We start from the raw sequence: 17,587 nt of genomic DNA on the forward strand, positions 1-17,587 counted from the left end.
AGCTGTGGATAAAGTGGGTACAATGAACTCTGTCAAGGCCCTAGCAATCTTCTCCCTTGCCTCCTTCAGTATCCTGGGATAGATCCCATCAGGCCATGTGGACTTATCTACCTTAATGTTTTTCAAGACACTCACCACGTCTTCCTTCTTAATATCAACATGTCCCAGATTATCAGCATAACTCTTCCTAATCTTACTATTATCCCAGTACTTCTCCTTGGTGAATACTGATGCAAAGTATTCATTAAGGACCTCACCCACTTCCTCTGGCTACATACATAAATTCCCTGATTTGTCCTGGAATGGACCTAACCTTTCCATAACTCCCTTCTTGCTGCTAATATATGTATAAAATGCCTTGGAATTCTCCTTAACCTGACTTGTCAAGATAATTTCAGGCCCCTCTTAGCCCTCTTAATTCTTTAAGTTCTTGCCTGCTTCCTTGATATCCTCAGGGACCTTGTCTGACTTTAGTTTCCGAAGCCTTACAAATGCTTCCTTTTGAGCTGAAAAATGTGTTGCTGGAAAAGCGCAGCAGGTCAGGCAGCATCCAAGGAGCAGAAGAATTGACGTTTCCTGAAGAAGGGCTTGTGCCTGAAACATCAATTCTCCTGCTCCTTGGATGCTGCCTGACCTGCTGCGCTTTTCCAGCAACACATTTTTCAGCTCTGATCTCCAGCATCTGCAGTCCTCACTTTCTCCTAAATGCTTCCTTTTGCTTTTTTGACTAGATTTTCATATCTGCTGTCATCCAGGGTTCCAAAATCTTGCCATTTTTATCTTTCTTGCTCACAGGAATATGCTGGTCCTGAATTCTGATCAACTGGCCTTTTGAAGACTCCCAAATGACAGATGTGATTTCCCCTCAAACAGCTGCCCCAATCTAATTTTCTATACATAACACATAGTAATCCTTGTATTGCCATACCTGAATGCTGCTCATCCTCTTCTTCAAATTCAGAGGCTTTCCAAAGGCTGCATTTTGACTTCAACAGCAGCAATTTGAACTCAGTCCCTCTCCAAAATGTCCCTTACATAATACCTTATTAAATGAAGTGTTTTATTTAAGTGCATAATCCTTTATAACCATCCTTAAAAATTACATTCCAACCTCAATATGTCTATGGACACTTGAAGGTATCAAAATGTGGAATGACAAGTACTCATCTGTGATAACAGACGGTTGTGAAATCAGTTGCGTAGTACTAATCCTTTGTAGAAACTCTCAGGCTTAAGTGAACAGTCAAATATTAAGTGATTTTTTTTAAACACTCAAAACAATGTTTCCAAAGATGTAAAACACAAGCTATGTAAATGCCTTGATTGCTTGACATCTCCATTTGAGAGTTGTTTTTGACAGTCCCTCTTAATAATTCATCTTTATACTTCTGACAGTTTTGACAATTAGTTTTGACAAGTTGGATGACAGTTACAGTGAACTTGACAATTGAAAAGTTTATGCCTATCTTATGCCCATTCAGACCTACTTTTAACAATTCCAAAAGGCATCATACCTCTCCCAAAAGGCAAATTACCATCCCCAAAGATACACTAGAACCATATCATTAGGGATACTTTATAGTACCAATGCTGTCCAAAGGACTCCACAGAGAACATACCTGCTCCTATAGGGTCAAACTGCACGTGTTGTGTTTCAGACACCCAGGTGCGGCGGTGAAAATCCAAGCCATAGCCTCATTGATCTTCATTTAGCCTAGTTTTGAGATGCTCCTGAACACTGCTGAATAGAATGATCAAGGATTCAGTCACAGAAATCATAGCTTTACTTGCTTCTGATCAACCCATAAGATGAAGTAGTACTTCAGAACACTTCATCAGCCCCTTTTCAAGGGGCTTTTATATTGTTGCAACAAACAAAAGGAAAGGAGACTTATTACATTCAAATTACATATCTAGGGGTGACAATGCACAACCTCCTCGGCCTACCAGTCATGGAAGATCATAGCTTGAAACATTTTCAAAGTAGAAAAGAGGAGTTATAGCAAGTGATGTAAATTTAGAGTTGTTGTGATTTCAGTATAGGGTTATTGCAAATGCCGTTTTGCTTGAGAATATTAACTGTGTCAGATACCAAAGATTGTCTTGTAGGTAATTAAATCAATTTTCTAATTAAGACATTTTTGGAGCACTGAACAAGGCCTGAGCAATGCGTGGCAGGTAAACAGTGATAATCACAAACTTGACTGTACTGTGCCTAGTAATTAAGAAGCAAAATAACAATTGTCTTTTTATAAACAATTTCTCCAGTTGAGCAAAGACAATTGAAATATGCGTAATCTGAGACCTGGTACCAAATCAGGCTAAATGCTTTGACAGAGGACATTATCAAAGTTTATTTTGTAATCTTTCACTGTAAATGTATTATAAATGTTAACCAATTACAGGCCATTTTACAAATGCTAATATGAACAAAGAAACAAACAAACACATGTCATGCTACCCCAAATACCCCAAGACCTCTGATCTTGTAAACCAGAGATCGTGAGTTCATCTCCCACTGGGGCCTCTTTACACATTTTCAGCTCTACCCCAAATATTATAACAAGTATAAACCATTAATTCACAAATGATTTGAAATTTGAGTCAGGAGAGTTGATGAACAACTCCTTTGCAAAACATTTTCCTTGTCCCTTCTCGTGAAAGCAGTGAGACATGTCTGTTTTTGTACTGACCGATGATTGGCATCAAACTCTCTGTGAGGGGTTCAGTTAGTGATGCAAAGTCATGCCAGCAGCATGGGTTTGGTTCCCACATTGGCTGAGATTACTTTGTAAGTCCTGCCATTTCCATCTTGCCCAAGGCATGGTGACCCTCAGGTTAAACCACCTCCAGTCATCTTTCTGTGATGTCACAGCAGATCTCTGGACTAAGGTGACTTGATACTCTGCGTAAGACTCTCAGGATGGATTTTATGCAGCCCAACGTGATGGAAAGCATGGTTACTCAGTCCACTTAATCATGGGGAGGCCCTGCATCAACATCAGAAGAACATCCCCTAATCAAGTAGGAGTGATTCCCAGTCACTACTGGTGGGATATCAATTAAGCCCATTAATGACCAACTGGCTATCCATTATCCTTGAGCCCACTGTAATTTATCAATGGTTAAGGGATTAGTTAGAGGGGTGCATGGGATTTCTGCACACCTGAAAGGACATCCGACAAAACCTGTCGGCTTCTCCAGTGGTCTCTCGGGCCAGGGATCCTTTGCTATCAGGTGCTTTGTGTCCAATCAAGGGATTTGGCATCCGGTGTGGGAGATAGCCACTGAAAGTCAGCCCCTGCCTTTGCCTCTGATACTGTTCCAGTTCTCTATCACAATTCTGCCCCACCTTCATTCAGCCCTGATGATCCTGGGCCTCAGTGAAGGCTTTGTCACTTGCTATCATTGGTAATATTGGTACTGCCAGTCTCTGGTGGCTCACTGATGGCAAGCAGGACCTGTTCTGCCAGGGGTGTCAGTCAGTCACGTGGATGACTTGACAGTGGCTAATTAAGTGTCTGAAGGCTTTTGGTTTTGTCAGACATACCCCATGGAGATGACAGGGGATCCGACCAACTGTCCAACTGGTAAGGGAGACCCCCATTGATTTGAGGAAATTCTGGCCCAGATGCTGAGCATTAGCAGATGCTGCAGCTATCAGGGACATCACTACCATTCTTTGTCACTGGAGGGCTACAGCACCAGGGATCAAGTTCGATCCTCCTTTTTAATCCTCACAAACGAAGAATATTTGGATTAATTCCAGTTTTCCTATATAAACATGGTTTAGATCACGAAATAAAAGTTTAAACTGCACCTGCATACTTCCTGGTTTGTACAGCTTTGTACTTTGCACACTACATTGCACACTGAGTCACTGGAGAAACCTGCAAAAACAAATGTTAAACCTTTGTCTTTAAGAGTGTATGGAATATAAAAGGCCTTTGTTCAAATACACCCCTAATATAGGGTGTAGGTTTGCTCGCTGAGCTGTAGGTTTGATATCCAGACGTTTCGTTACCTGGCTAGGTAACATCATCAGTGGCGACCTCCAAGTGAAGTGAAGCTGTTGTCTCCTGCTTTCTATTTATATCTTTCTCCTGGATGGGGTTCCTGGAGTTTGTGGTGATGTCATTTCCTGTTCGTTTTCAGAGGGGTTGATAGATGGCATCTAGGTCTATATGTTTGTTTATGGCGTTGTGGTTGGAGTGCCAGGCCTCTAGGAATTCTCTGACATGCCTTTGCTTAGCCTGTCCCAGGATAGATGTGGTGTCCCAGTCGAAATGAACGGATACTCAAAAATACAGTGCGCAGATTCCTCAAGGACAAACCACAACAAGCAGACCAAACACAGCCAGAAACCCTAACCACCTTACCGTACATCAAAGAAGTTTCAGAAATGACAGCCAGACTACTAAGACCCCTCGGAATCCTAGTAGCACACAAACCCACCAACACGCTCAAACAAAAACTAACAAACTTAAAAGACCCAGTACATCCCATGGACAAAACCAACATCATCTACAAAATTCCATGCAAGGACTGCCACAAACACTACGTAGGACAAACAGGAAGAAAGTTAGCCATCAGGATACACGAACACCAGATAGTCACAAAAAGGCACAACCCTCTCTCCCTCGTAGCCCTACACACGGATGAAAAAAGCCACCATTTCGACTGGGACAACACATCTATCCTGGGATAGGCTAAGCAAAGGCATGCCAGAGAATTCCTAGAGGCCTGGCACTCCAACCACAACGCCATAAACAAACACATAGATCTAGATGCCATCTATCAACTGCTCAGAAAACGAACAGAAAATGACATCACCAAAAACTCCAGGAACCCCATCCAGGAGAAAGATATAAATAGAAAGCAGGAGACAACAGCTTTGCTTCACTTGGAGGTCACCACTGATGATGTTACCTAGCCAGGTAATGAAAGGTCTGGATATCAAACCTACAGCTCAGCGAGCAAACCTACACCCTAAACCTCAACCTGAGCTACAAACCTTCACAAAACTTGCACGCCCCAAATATTTTTATGCTATGGGAATAGAATAGGTGTAACAGTGGTTGAGAGGGCTCACCAAGTTTGTTAATTTTTACGTGGTTTCTATTCTGTGTGAGCATAGTCTAAACTCCCACACAACCTCACACCACAGCCTATATTGTCTACTTGACCCCTCCACCCCAGTTACCAGTTACCAGGAAGTAAAACGCCCAATTAATGTGGTGAAGAATTGAAACTAACTACTGATCTGAGTGTAACATGTTGTGGTTGGGGGAGTGGGAGGTCACGTATACACTAAGTAAATAAAAAAGTGATTTTTTTGGGACGGAGTGTATACAGTTGTATTATACAGTGATTTAACTTAAACATCTCCGTCTACGGTAATTTGGTTGGAATTTGGAAGATATTAAAACAACATTTGTTTTGATTCTGTAGAATATCTATATGTGTTCCCTTGTCAATGGAATTATAGACCAGATCATTGTATGTATGGCAGCAACTGTCGGGGAGCAGAGGACCAGGGAGTTTCCATTCTCCATGGGAACCGTGGAGTTTATCACGATGATAAACAGCCTGCCTTCAAAGTAATGTATGAGGCTATACGTGATGTAAGTGTCTCAAACACAATTGATGTGTCTGCTTTCTTTTAATCAGGAGCAGTATAGATGGAAGTTTCACATTCTCAGACTATGATGAAATGCCTCTTTCTGATTTAAAAACAGAAAATGCTGCACATATTCAACTGGCCTAGTCACTTTTGTGAAAAAGTACAAGAGGCATTCCATAGGCCAGCGAGTCATTAGAGTAGTATAGACTGGAATAATGTGTGAAGACCTTGCAGAATTCTAGACTCAGCCGCCTCAGAAGGAATTCTCCTGCATCTGGAACTCACCAAAGAAGCCCCTTCATGTCAGTTTAATAGTTAGCCAGGAATTGTTAAAGGCTTAAAAACCTACTCTTAACTGTTGAGTAACTATTAAACTAAACTGTCTAAACTCTGCTGACAGCAACCCCCCCCCGCCCTTCCCAACTAACACCCAGATAACTCCAGACCCAACATATGCCCGTCCCCGCACCAGCCCTAACATACCGCAGCTCTCCCCTCACCCGGCCAGATGCTGCATCGCTCGCAAACCAGTCTGGAGTCAAACTGACCACTCCCAACTGTGACTGAATTATGACAGAACTGACACCAGAGAACCCCTGCATCACAGAGCCCCAACCCTAAACGTCCATCTACTTACCTGGCACTTTGTCTCCCTCATCCACCCTCTCGATACTTTATTCCCCTCACCTACAATGGCGCTATCAGCTTACCAATCCACCTGTCACCCTAACTCCTCACTTACCTTTTCTCAGTCAATGTCAAAGTTCGTTTAGGATCTTTAGCTCCTGATATACAGCTGCAAGTGTTGTCAAAATGAGGGTATCATGGCCTACTCCTGCCCTTGTATATCCCCAGTGTCCACTGATGGACGCATTTGGGACTAGTCTGTCTTGGAATTGTGGCCAAAAAATTGGCAAAAGGTAAGTGGGTAATTTTAAAAAGAGTCGATATCACTCAAACCTATTATGATGGTCATTGGAGAATCTGGGCCAAAGTTTTCGGCTGATGAGCTTTCAGCTGAACTGGAAACAGTTAGCAACTTACTAGCCATTTGTGCAAGTGAAGTGGGGATGGGGGTGGCGGGAGCAGGTACAATAAAGAACAAATGAAAGAACTGTAATAGTGTGAAACAGATTAAATGACAATAGTGTTCATAGTGCAAGGTAAGAGAGTAATGGGACAATTGAAGAAACAACAGAATTGTTGACAGGAGGTGTGAATCAAGGAAACATGAATGCTGGCTGTCCAAATACATAAGATAATCACATGGTTAGATAGGGTGGACAGTGACGGCCTTTTTCCTCGGATAGTGATGGCTAGCACGAGGGGACATAGCTTTAAATTGAGGGGTGATAGATATAGGACAGGTGTCAGAGGTAGTTTCTTTACTCAGAGTAGTTGGGGCATGGAACACATTGCCTGCAACAGTAGTAGACTTGCCAACTTCAAGGGCATTTAAATGGTTATTGGATAGGTATAGGGACAATAATGGAGTAGTGTCGGTTAGATGTGTTTCAGATTGGTTCCACAGGTCGGCGCAACATCGAGGGCCGAAGGGCCTGTGCTGCGTTGTAATGTTCTACATTCTAAATGAAAAGGAAAGGGAAATAAAAATAGAGAGAATGTCAGCAGATAGAAGTGATGATTTTGCAAGGCTGTAAAGCATCCCAATGAAAATTGAGGTAGAAGATCTCAAATTCTTCAGAACACTGAAGGACACTGAGAGCAGAGGCCCAAGGATAGGTAGCAGAGTTTAAAATTAAAATGAAGGTACTGTACTTGGTAAGTAGAAGCTCCAGTTCATGTTTGCGGACTGAATAGAGGTGTTTCTGAAAGTGTTAATCCAGTCACTCCCCAATGTATGGGAGATCACATCATGAACAGCGAATCCATTCTGTAAACTTGATGGAAGTGTAAGTAAGTTACTGACACATCTGAAGGAGAGTTTGGAATGCATGGAGCGATGCTGTGGAAAAGGGACAAGATTTTCAGCGACGGAGGTGAAGAACAGGATGTTGAGAAGAGATTGATACCTTTGGAATTCTGAAAAGAGAGGAGAGGAGGAGATATGAATCCTGGAAAAGAGACAGATGTAGGTTGCTAAATGTTTTGAATATTTTCTGTTTTTAATTAATGATTGCCAGAATCCAAAATGTTTTGCCTTTCCATTATTGATTTACTGTAGCTCAAAATCTGATTTCCACTTGACTTTATATGTTGAAAACTGATAAGAGCACATTACTAATGTTAGAATTTTTTCCCCATTAGGTCTTTCTGTTATATTTAATGGACAAACAGATGTTGCATCACCATAAGTTTCTCAGAGTTTGCAGTTTACTATTTTGTTTAATCAATACAATGAACAGAAGTCAAATGATTGTCCCTGTGATGGTAATATCAACAAATTCTGCTGACAATTAATTACTTAGAGCACTTGACAGTTGAGCTATTGCTCCTGCTGCAAACTGCATAAGAGCAGTCAAAGGTGCATTATTACTGTGTTGTCAGTGTAACATTTGTGAAATAACAGTAATGGCAAGTGTTTTGCTTGTCTTTTCACAAGAACGAGGATCTTGTTATTGCGCTACTTTCATGCCAGAATGTTCTATTTCTGTTTCTGAAAATCAACTGGAAAAATTAATTAAGTTTGCAAAAGAAGCAAGACTGAAATAATGAAGACAGTGCATTATGGGAAGTTGTCATTTTGCCATTGGAGCGAATTGTTTGGTCACAGCCTTTTTATTCTGATGGGTGAACCCACCTAATATATGACTTAGTATAATGTGGCTACAACCGAGTGAGAAGAGGTGAATTGGCTTCATTCTTCTTAACTTTCCCTGTTGACTGCAACAAAGATTTTTTTTTAAACTCTTCTTAGCATGCAGCAATGTCACATTTAAATAAAACTATAGCGCATTGCTTGACAAGAACCAAATAGAAAGCCAATGACAAGGGACTTCTTGAGTGAAAGACAAATGAATGACATTACTCATAATCGCAAGAAAAGCAATAAAACATAAAATCAAGCATACTCACAAGCACAGTTATTGAAGTTTAAAAAGGCAATGTGTCTTGTACATAAAGGAGGATCAAGAATATGCAAAATGCATAGAGGCCTTGTAGTGCAAGGTTTGATTATTTAACTGATGAATGGATGTTTCTCTGATATGCCTTTCATCAGACATTGTTTTCTGAGAGACTGAGAAAACAGAGGGGGATCTGCTCCTTCCAAAACCTGAATTCTAGAATACATTCCTTGTGTATGCCCATGTCTGAATTCATTGTTTTCTTTCTAAACTGGGTAATCTGCAGTTTATGCTCAACAAATTTTCAAGCATAAATCATTGGAGCAGAATTAGGCCATTTGACAATCAAGTCTGCTTGACCATTTGATCACGGCTGATATGTTTCTCAACCCTATTCTCCTGCCTTCTCCCCATAATCCTTGAGCCCCTTATAAATCAAGAACCGATCTATCTCTGTTTTAAATATGCTCAATGACTTGGCCTCAATGGCCCTCTGGGGCAATGAGATCCACAGATTAAACACCCTCTGGTTGATGAAATTCCTCCTCATCTCAGTTCTAAAGGGTCATCCCCTCACTCTGAGGTTGATCCCTTGGGTCCTAGTCTCTCCTACCCTTGGAAACATCTTCTCTACGTCTACTCTATCCAGGTCTCTCAGTATTCTGTAAGTTTCAATCCGATTGCCACCCTCATCCTTCTAAACTAAAGAAATACAGGTACAGAGGGGCCTCAAATGCTCCTCATATGACAAGCCCTTCATCCCTGGGATCATTCTTGTAAATCTCCTCTGGACTCCCTCCAATGCCAGCACATCCTCCTTTAGATACAGGGCCCAAAACCGCTCGCAATATTCCAAATGTGGCCTGACCAGGACCTTATACAGCCTCAGCATACGTCCCTGCTATTGTTTTCCAGTCCTCTTGAAATAAATGTCATATTGCATTTGTCTTCCTAACTGCCAACTGAACCTGTGTGTTAACCTTAAGAAAATCCTGAATGAGGACTCCAAAATCCCTTTGTGCTTCAGATTTCTGAAGCATTACCCCATTTAGAAAGTAGTCTGTGCTTTTATTCTTCCTACTAAAGTGCATTACATGACACTTTCCCACATTTGTATTCCATCTGCCAATTTTTTGCCTACTCCAGACTATCTTTCTCTGCATGTGAGAGATTTGTTGCCAAGTTGTTCCCCAATCAAATATCTGTCACTGGCACTGGCAAAATTTAAACTGCCACACTGTCACCAGGCCCATAACAAGTTCACATTTCAAGTAAGCGTTGATTAATGGCACTTCTGCACTCCTCCCTTGAACTCGTTTATCAGCACACTTCAAGTTTTAGTTTTCCCAACCAGCAAGGACTGTGAGCACCCGCTGTCTTGGAGAACATAGATATCTCTCCCCAGATAATGAGTAAGTAGGTAGCATTACTTTGACTACAGACTGCTGGTAAATATTCTGGTCAGTGGTCATGCGTGAGCAGACACTGATGCTGCAGACACAGGTCTTGTAGTTTGAGACTGTGTGGGATGCTGGATTTTCTTCCTCTCTGTCTTCTGTGAGATCCCGTCTTTTAACAGTTGGAGACAGTTCCATTTTCTCTGCCATTCTTTCCTTTCTCACCAGCTTGTCTCAGAGTTATTTAATTCACCCACATTGGTCTCTGGTATATGAAAGTTTCTAGACCCCAGCCTGCCTGAGCGTACGAGCCTGTTATTAACTTAAAATCCTTTCAGGAAAGAGTGAGTAAATTTTGTGAGATTTCCTTGTTTATTGGGGATTTTAGCTCCTGTACTAAATCATTGAATTGGATTTATTGTTTTATCAAATTGGATAATTTGTAATCGACTTTCACCTCATTCTATGACGTTTTGGGAAAGATGTCAAAAAGTGTGGCACTGCAAAAGCACAGGAGGTCAAGCAGCATCCGAGGAGCAGGAGAGTCAGCATTGCAGGCATAAGCTTACCTCATTCATAAGGTTGAGGAAACAAGGTTCAGACAGAGCATTGGAGGGATACAGGATAGCCAGGAGGGAGCTGAAGAAAGGGATTAGGAGAGCTAAGAGAGGGCATGAAAAATCTTTGGCGGATAGGATCAAGGATAACCCCAAGGCATTTTATGCGTATGTGAGAAACATGAGAATGACGAGAACGAGGGTAGGTCCGATCAAGGACAGTAGTGGGAGACTGTGTATTGAGTTGGAAGAGATAGGAGAGGTCTTGAATGAGTACTTTTCTTCAGTATTTACAAATGAGAGGGACCGTATTGTTGAAGAGGAGAGTGTGAAACGGACTGGTAAGCTAGAAGAGATACTTGTTAGGAAGGAAGATATGTTGGGCATTTTGAACATCTTGAGGATAGACCAGTCCCCCGGGCCTGACGGGATATATTCCAGGATTATGTGGGAAGCAAGAGAGGAAATTGCAATGCCGTTGGCAATGATCTTTTCGTTTTCACTGTCAACGGGGGGTGGTACCAGGGGACTGGAGAGTGGCGAATGTTGTGCCCCTGTTCAAAAAAGGGAATAGGGATAACCCTGGGAATTACAGTCCAGTTAGTCTTACTTCGGTGGTAGGCAAAGTAATGGAAAGGGTACTGAGGGATAGGATTTATGAGTATCTGGAAAGCTGCTGCTTGATTAGGGATAGCCAGCACGGATTTGTGAAGGGTAGGTCTTGCCTTACAAGTCTGATTGAATTCTTTGAGGAGGTGACCAAGCATGTGGATGAGGGTAGAGCAGTGGATGTAGTGTACGTGGATTTTAGTAAGGCATTTGATAAGGTTCCCCATGGTAGGCTTATGCGGAAAGTCAGGAGGCATGGGGTAGAGGGAAATTTGGCCAGTTGGATAGAAAACTGGCTAACCGGTCGAAGTCAGAGAGTGGTGGTAGATGGTAAATATTCAGCCTGGAGCCCAGTTACAAGTGGAGTTCCGTAGGGATCAGTTCTGGGTCCTCTGCTGTTTGTAATTTTTATTAATGACTTGGAAGAGGGAGTCGAAGGGTGGGTCAGTAAATTTGCAGATGATACGAAGATTGGTGGAGTTGTGGATAGTGAGGAGGGCCGTTGTCGGCTGCAAAGAGACTTGGATATGATGCAGAGCTGGGCTGAGGAGTGGCAGATGGAGTTCAACCCTGCCAAGTGTGAGGTTGTCCACTTTGGAAGGACAAATAAGAATGCGGAATACAGGGTTAATGGTAGGGTTCTTAGTAAGGTGGAGGAGCAGAGAGATCTTGGGGTCTATGTTCATAGATCTTTGAAAGTTGCCACTCAGGTGGATAGAGCTTGTAAGAAGGCATATGGTGTATTAGCGTTCATTAGCAGAGGGATTGAATTCAAGAGTCGTGAAGTGATGTTGCAGCTGTACAGGACCTTGGTTAAGCCACATTTGGAGTACTGTGTGCAGTTCTGGTCGCCTCACTTTGGGAAAGATGTGGAAGCTTTGGAGAGGGTGCAGAGAAGATTTACCAGGATGTTGCCTGGAATGCAGAATAGGTTGTACGAGGATAAGTTGAGAGTGCTACGCCTTTTCTCATTGGAACAGCGAAGGATGAGGGGTGACTTGATAGAGGTTTATAAGATGATCAGAGGAATAGATAGAGTAGACAGTCAGAAACTTTTTCCCCGGGTACAAGAGTGTTACAAGGGGACATAAATTTAAGGTGAAGGGTGGAAGGTATAGGGGGGGATGTCAGGGTAGATTCTTTACCCAGAGAGTGGTGGGGGCATGGAATGCACTGCCTGTGGGAGTGGTAGAGTCAGAATCACTGGCGACCTTTAAGCGGCAATTGGATAGGTACATGGATGGGTGCTTAAGCTAGGACAAATGTTCGGCACAACATCGTGGGCCAAAGGGCCTGATCTGTGCTGTAGTGTTCTATGTTCTATCTTCTATGTTCTAAGCCTTTTATCCTGCTTGACCTGCTGTGTTTTTTCAGCTCCACATTTTTCGACTCTGTTACCCAGCATCTGCAGTCCTCGCTTTCTCCTATTTTGATAAAGATGCAAGTCAAACAGGAGCTGTAGATCTGGGTGGTTGATTTTCCAGTTTTACTTTGCATACGTTTTTGTTTCTGTCCTGTTAGTGTGCAAGTTTTATACAGCAAAAACCTCGTAGTAGTAATTATTTTGAAATTTGATGCATTTTTTCATCTTGCGGAAGAGCTTTCCTCTCATTAGCCTTAAGATGTCACTTTGGCTTGTCATTACACCCTTTTATGAACTGTACAATTGGCTATCGATGTAATTTTCGATGTCATGTTTAAGTGATCACTGTGACTACCCTAGGTTAGTGTCTTCCCTTTTCTAATATAATCTTAGTTCATAAAAGGTGTTGGGTCTTAAAATCACATAATGGAAGTCAAATATTGATAATTTATTTTAATCACTAGCAAAAATGTGTCCAATCCATTCATAAATGTGCAGTGGAACAACTGAAATTTATGTTAAAGCAAAGATGTTGATCATGACTTATTTTTGTCTTTCAGTTTCCTTTTGAAGAAAATTTGTTTCAGTCACTATACTTCCCCCTCCAAAACAACTTCTTGAAAACTGTACATACATTATGTGGGAGGCTTCCACAAGTGTTCCTGAAACAGGTTGAACAAGCCATGAGGAAAGTATATGAGCTACGCGTTATCCATGTCGGATAATGACTGAAAGTGGAAGATATTTTTGTGTGTGCTGCACTGTATTTCAAAGGGAATACTCCGATTTAAATTTTCCAGTTTTACTTTGCATACGTTTTTGTTTCTGTCCTGTTACTGTGCAAGTTTTATACGGCAAAAACTTCGTAGTAGTAATTATTTTGAAATTTGATGCACTTTTTCATCTTGCGGAAGAGCTTTCCTCTCATTAGCCTTAAGATATCACTTTGGCTTGTCTTACACCCTTTTATGAACTGTACAATTGGCTAACTGTGAAGCCAGGAATGTTAGAATGAATCTAGCCAAATGCATTGTTAAGATCAGGCTGCCACTTGCAATGATAACCTGTGTTGGAGAACTACGCTGTTGATAGTATCTACACGATATTAAGCCACTGTTGCAAAATGCCTTTGTCCTCAGGAGAATCTGAGGTTAAAAAAGTAGAGTGAGTGGTGCAAACTGTGTGGAAAACAATTGGATTATTTTTCTCCTTCTAAGAATTAACAATGGGTATATACAATCTGTTCTAGTACTTAGTGTGCTGAAATTTAATTTTTTTTTGAGTAATATCACCACACTTGGCATAGCAAAAACATTCCTTGAGACAGACGCTGTGAATTACTTAACTGAAGATTTCTTAAGCTGCATTTGACCATGATATGGGTAAAGGTGGAACTTGACTTAAAACTAAGTGACTGCAGACGGGAAGGTTGCGGGTTCAATTCCTGGTCTGTGCTGACTTAACTGATGTCAGCTGAAGTACCACTTTGGGGCTCAGTGCCCTTGTATCATTTTTAAGAAGGAAGCAAACCGAAGTCTCATGAGTCAGACTGGAAATCGATGGTCTGGCTGCAGGTTCAGAGCTGAACTGGTGATAGCCTTTAGGCAGGAACAGCCTGCTGTCAGTTACAGACGAGATCTGATCACATCGGAGAGATACCATGCGTCAGACCTCAGCACTTTGAGAAGAGGTAGAAAATTGCAGAGGATGGGAAAGGGGAGGATTTTATGGTACCAAAGTATTGAAATGAAACTGGAACTTTACAGAAATAGATTTTCTTCTGTACTCCAGAACTGACAATTATCTATAATCTGATGCAAAGAGATATAATTCAGCAATGATTTTGTTCTTGTGTCACTATATTTAATCAACCATCAGCAGTTTATGTTCTCTGAACATACCAACTTGGGACAGCAGGATCATCTGTATCCTAAAATTGATTTTCACAGAAAATACAGTTTAAAAAGAACGAATCCTCCAGACACCAACTAAAGATTTGCATTGAGGTCCAAGTTTTTTTTTGTTATGTGATATCTATAATCTCTAATATTTGTACGTGTCTGTTTTTAATATAAAGTAACATTTCATTCAAAAAAGGTGTCTCCTACAGTATTCATTTGCATTATTTTTGCACAATAAGCTTTTGTGTATTTTTTTAAAGTTGCGTCCAAATGACAATTTAATTCTGCTCATGTTATAAAGTCTTTTGCTTTTCTCTTGCTTTTCTGCTGAAGTTTCTTTGTATATCGCCAAAAACAGATCTGCCTTGAACCAACAGAATTAACTGACGTTTTAAAAATGCAGTTTTACAAAAAAGATTATTTTTCAAAAAAAAAACTCCTTGATGTATTAGTGTGGATGAACTTGATAAAATTTGATTCATGTGGCTAAAAATGGATCTTATCACAGAAAATTAACATTTTAAATCAGTATCAGTCATTGCCTGAGAGTTGAAATAAGGATAGAAATAACAGCAGGAGTAAAATGTAAAACCCTTTGAGCTTGCTGCACTATTTAATATGATCATGGCAGCTATTGGGCCACAGTGCTGATTTCCCGCCTGCCCCTCATAGCCATTGATTTTAAATGACGGAAAATGACATACAAAGATGAAAAGCTATTTCCTGATTTAATTGGGGTATTAAACCTGCACAGCTTTAGGTTTTCAATTTTCTTTTGATTTTTTGAAGAAATAGTACCTATTGGTGGCTTTGCACCTTAAGTTACAGGTTGGACCTTTATCCAGTGGACATTGTGGAGTTGTTTGAGCTGAACTTGGGAAACATGTAAAGTCCTGAGAGGATTTGACAGGGTGGATACTGAGATGATATTTTCCTCTTGCATGAGAGTCTCGACCTCGGGGACACAGTTTGAGAAGAGGAGGTCTCAGAATGGAATTCTCTTTCCCAGAAAACAGTGGAGGCTGGTTCATTGAATTCATTCAAGGTTTCATGGGTGGCGGACAGGAAAGCGGGGTTGGAGGTCCACATGGCCTAATCTTGCTCTTTAAGTCTATGTTTTTGTGTAAATTTTCAGAACTTACAAATGAAATCTATGCACATGATAGAAGGCAATGCACTGAATGGAATCTGCCAAAAGTGATTAGGTGACCAGGGGTATGGTCAATCGTACAGGTGGAGTCACAAGACCTTTTTAAAACTACTGCAAAAGAATACAGAAAGGAGTTCTAACGATTGTTGACCTGAAAATTGGGCAGGCTTTTGGATTTTGGACATGGGACCAGAGGCTGGGTTTTGGTAAGTGGCAGGTCATGTTGCTTGCTCTGGCCCATTTTTTTCATCTGGAAGGAGCCAGGAGTGAGTTAGGTGGGGCTAACAGCAGGAGTGAATAAGTTAATTTATTGGCCTGTTAGATTTAGTCAGCAGAAGTCGACCTGAAGTTTCCTTATGGCCTATGGAACCCTACTGAGATGAAAACACAACCAGGGAATGCAGATGGTCCTTGGCAGAGGATCAGAGTTGGAACTGGGCCACAAAATCACACTGGGGTCCATGCCCCACCAAGGCTCTCAGGCCATACCTGCAGTTGCTGACTGTCCAGTTGAGAGATTTTCTCTCCATGGTGACAGCTTGGCAGCTATGGAGTCTTTAAATTGAACTTTTTAGAACAAACCTCTTTTCACAGTGTGCCATCATTGAGGATTGCTCCTCTCTCTTTCTCACACACAAATGTCGTGGCAACTCTCACCTTGGCTTGTGACACTGACACTGCCAGTGCCTCCTTATTAGACATGATTTGGTTATCGCTACAAACTTCTCATCAGGCATCTGACACCAATGCACTGAGGAGATGGGAATTCATTCAACATTAGACTCACAACCCAAAAATCAAAATTCCATCCCATTAAATCTGTTTCTCTCCACTGATTCAGCCAGAATTTTTTTGTTTTTATTGCCCAAACTCAAGGTCTGCTGAATTAAGGAACGCTTGAGGGAAGAAGGTTACCTCCGAGTACAACAGGATCTTGACCAGATGGGCCAATGGTGCAAGGACTGGCAGATGGAGTTTAATTTAGATAAATATGAGGTGCTGCATTTTGGAAAGGCAAATCAGGGCAGGACTTATGCACTTAATGGTAAGGTCTTAGGGTGTGTTGCTGAATGAAGAGACCTTGGAGTATAGATGCATAGTTTTTTGAAAGTGGAGTTGCAGCTAGATAGGATAGTGAAGAAGGTGTTTGGTTGTTTGGTATGCTTTCCTTTATTAGACAGAGCTTTGAGTATGGGAGTTGGGAAGTCATGTAGCGGCTGTACAGGACATTGGTTCTGCCACTTTTGGAATATTGTGTGCAATTTTGGTCTCCCTCCTATAGGAAGAGTGTTGTGAAACTTGAAAGGGTTCAGAAAAGATATACAAGAATGTTGCCACGTTTGGAGGATTTGAGCTACAGGAAGAGGCCTAATCGACTGGGGCTGTTTTCGCTAGAGCAGTTGGAGGCTGAGGGGTGACCTTATAGAGGTTTATAAAATCAGAGGGGCATGGCTAGGGTAAATAGACAAGGTATTTTCCCTGGGATGGATGAGGGCATAGGTTTAGGGTGAGAGGGCATAGGTTTAGGGTGAGAGCGGAAAATATAAAAGAGACCGAAGGGACCACTTTTTCACAAAGAGAGTGATGCGTGTACAGAATGAGATGTGAGAGGAAGTGGTGGAGGCTGGTACAATTACAACATTTAAAAGGCATCTGGATGGGTATATGAATAGGAAGGGTTTGGAGGGATATGTGGCGAGTGCTGCCAAATGAATCTACATTAGTTTAGGACACCTGGTCGGCAATGACGAGTTGGACTGAACGGTCTGTTTCCGTGCTGTGACTGTATGACGTCCCTATGACTGTATGACATAAAATTCTGCAATCTATTGTTCATTACTTCGATATTGTGTAAATTGCACACAATCGAGCAGAAGTTCCAGGTCAACTTCTTTCAAGCTCAACTGCCATTTTACGCGACTGGAATATTCTACATTAGATTTAAAGCCCTGGTCAAAATC

General features: G+C 41.5%; 1 protein-coding gene across 2 annotated transcripts in view; it reads left to right on the top strand.

The window, feature by feature from the left end:
- Nucleotides 1-14,797, top strand: part of gxylt2 (glucoside xylosyltransferase 2) — a 51,664-nt gene extending 36,867 nt beyond the window's left edge. The window contains exons 6-7 of one of the 2 annotated variants that reach the window (XM_087994455.1): nucleotides 5,452-5,600; nucleotides 13,136-14,797. In XM_087994455.1, the coding sequence (XP_087850581.1) occupies nucleotides 5,452-5,600; nucleotides 13,136-13,300 (314 nt within the window). In that variant the 3' untranslated portion in view covers nucleotides 13,301-14,797. Of the gene's footprint in view, nucleotides 1-5,451; nucleotides 5,625-13,135 lie in introns of both variants that reach the window. The other variant, XM_043708355.2, reaches the window with a different exon arrangement.
- Nucleotides 14,798-17,587: the final 2,790 nt, after the last annotated feature.

The sequence above is a fragment of the Chiloscyllium plagiosum genome, unplaced genomic scaffold (assembly GCF_037043375.1).
Source record: "Chiloscyllium plagiosum isolate Xiang-an unplaced genomic scaffold, Cpla_swu_hap1 HiC_scaffold_14, whole genome shotgun sequence".
NCBI classification, from domain to species: domain Eukaryota; kingdom Metazoa; phylum Chordata; class Chondrichthyes; order Orectolobiformes; family Hemiscylliidae; genus Chiloscyllium; species Chiloscyllium plagiosum.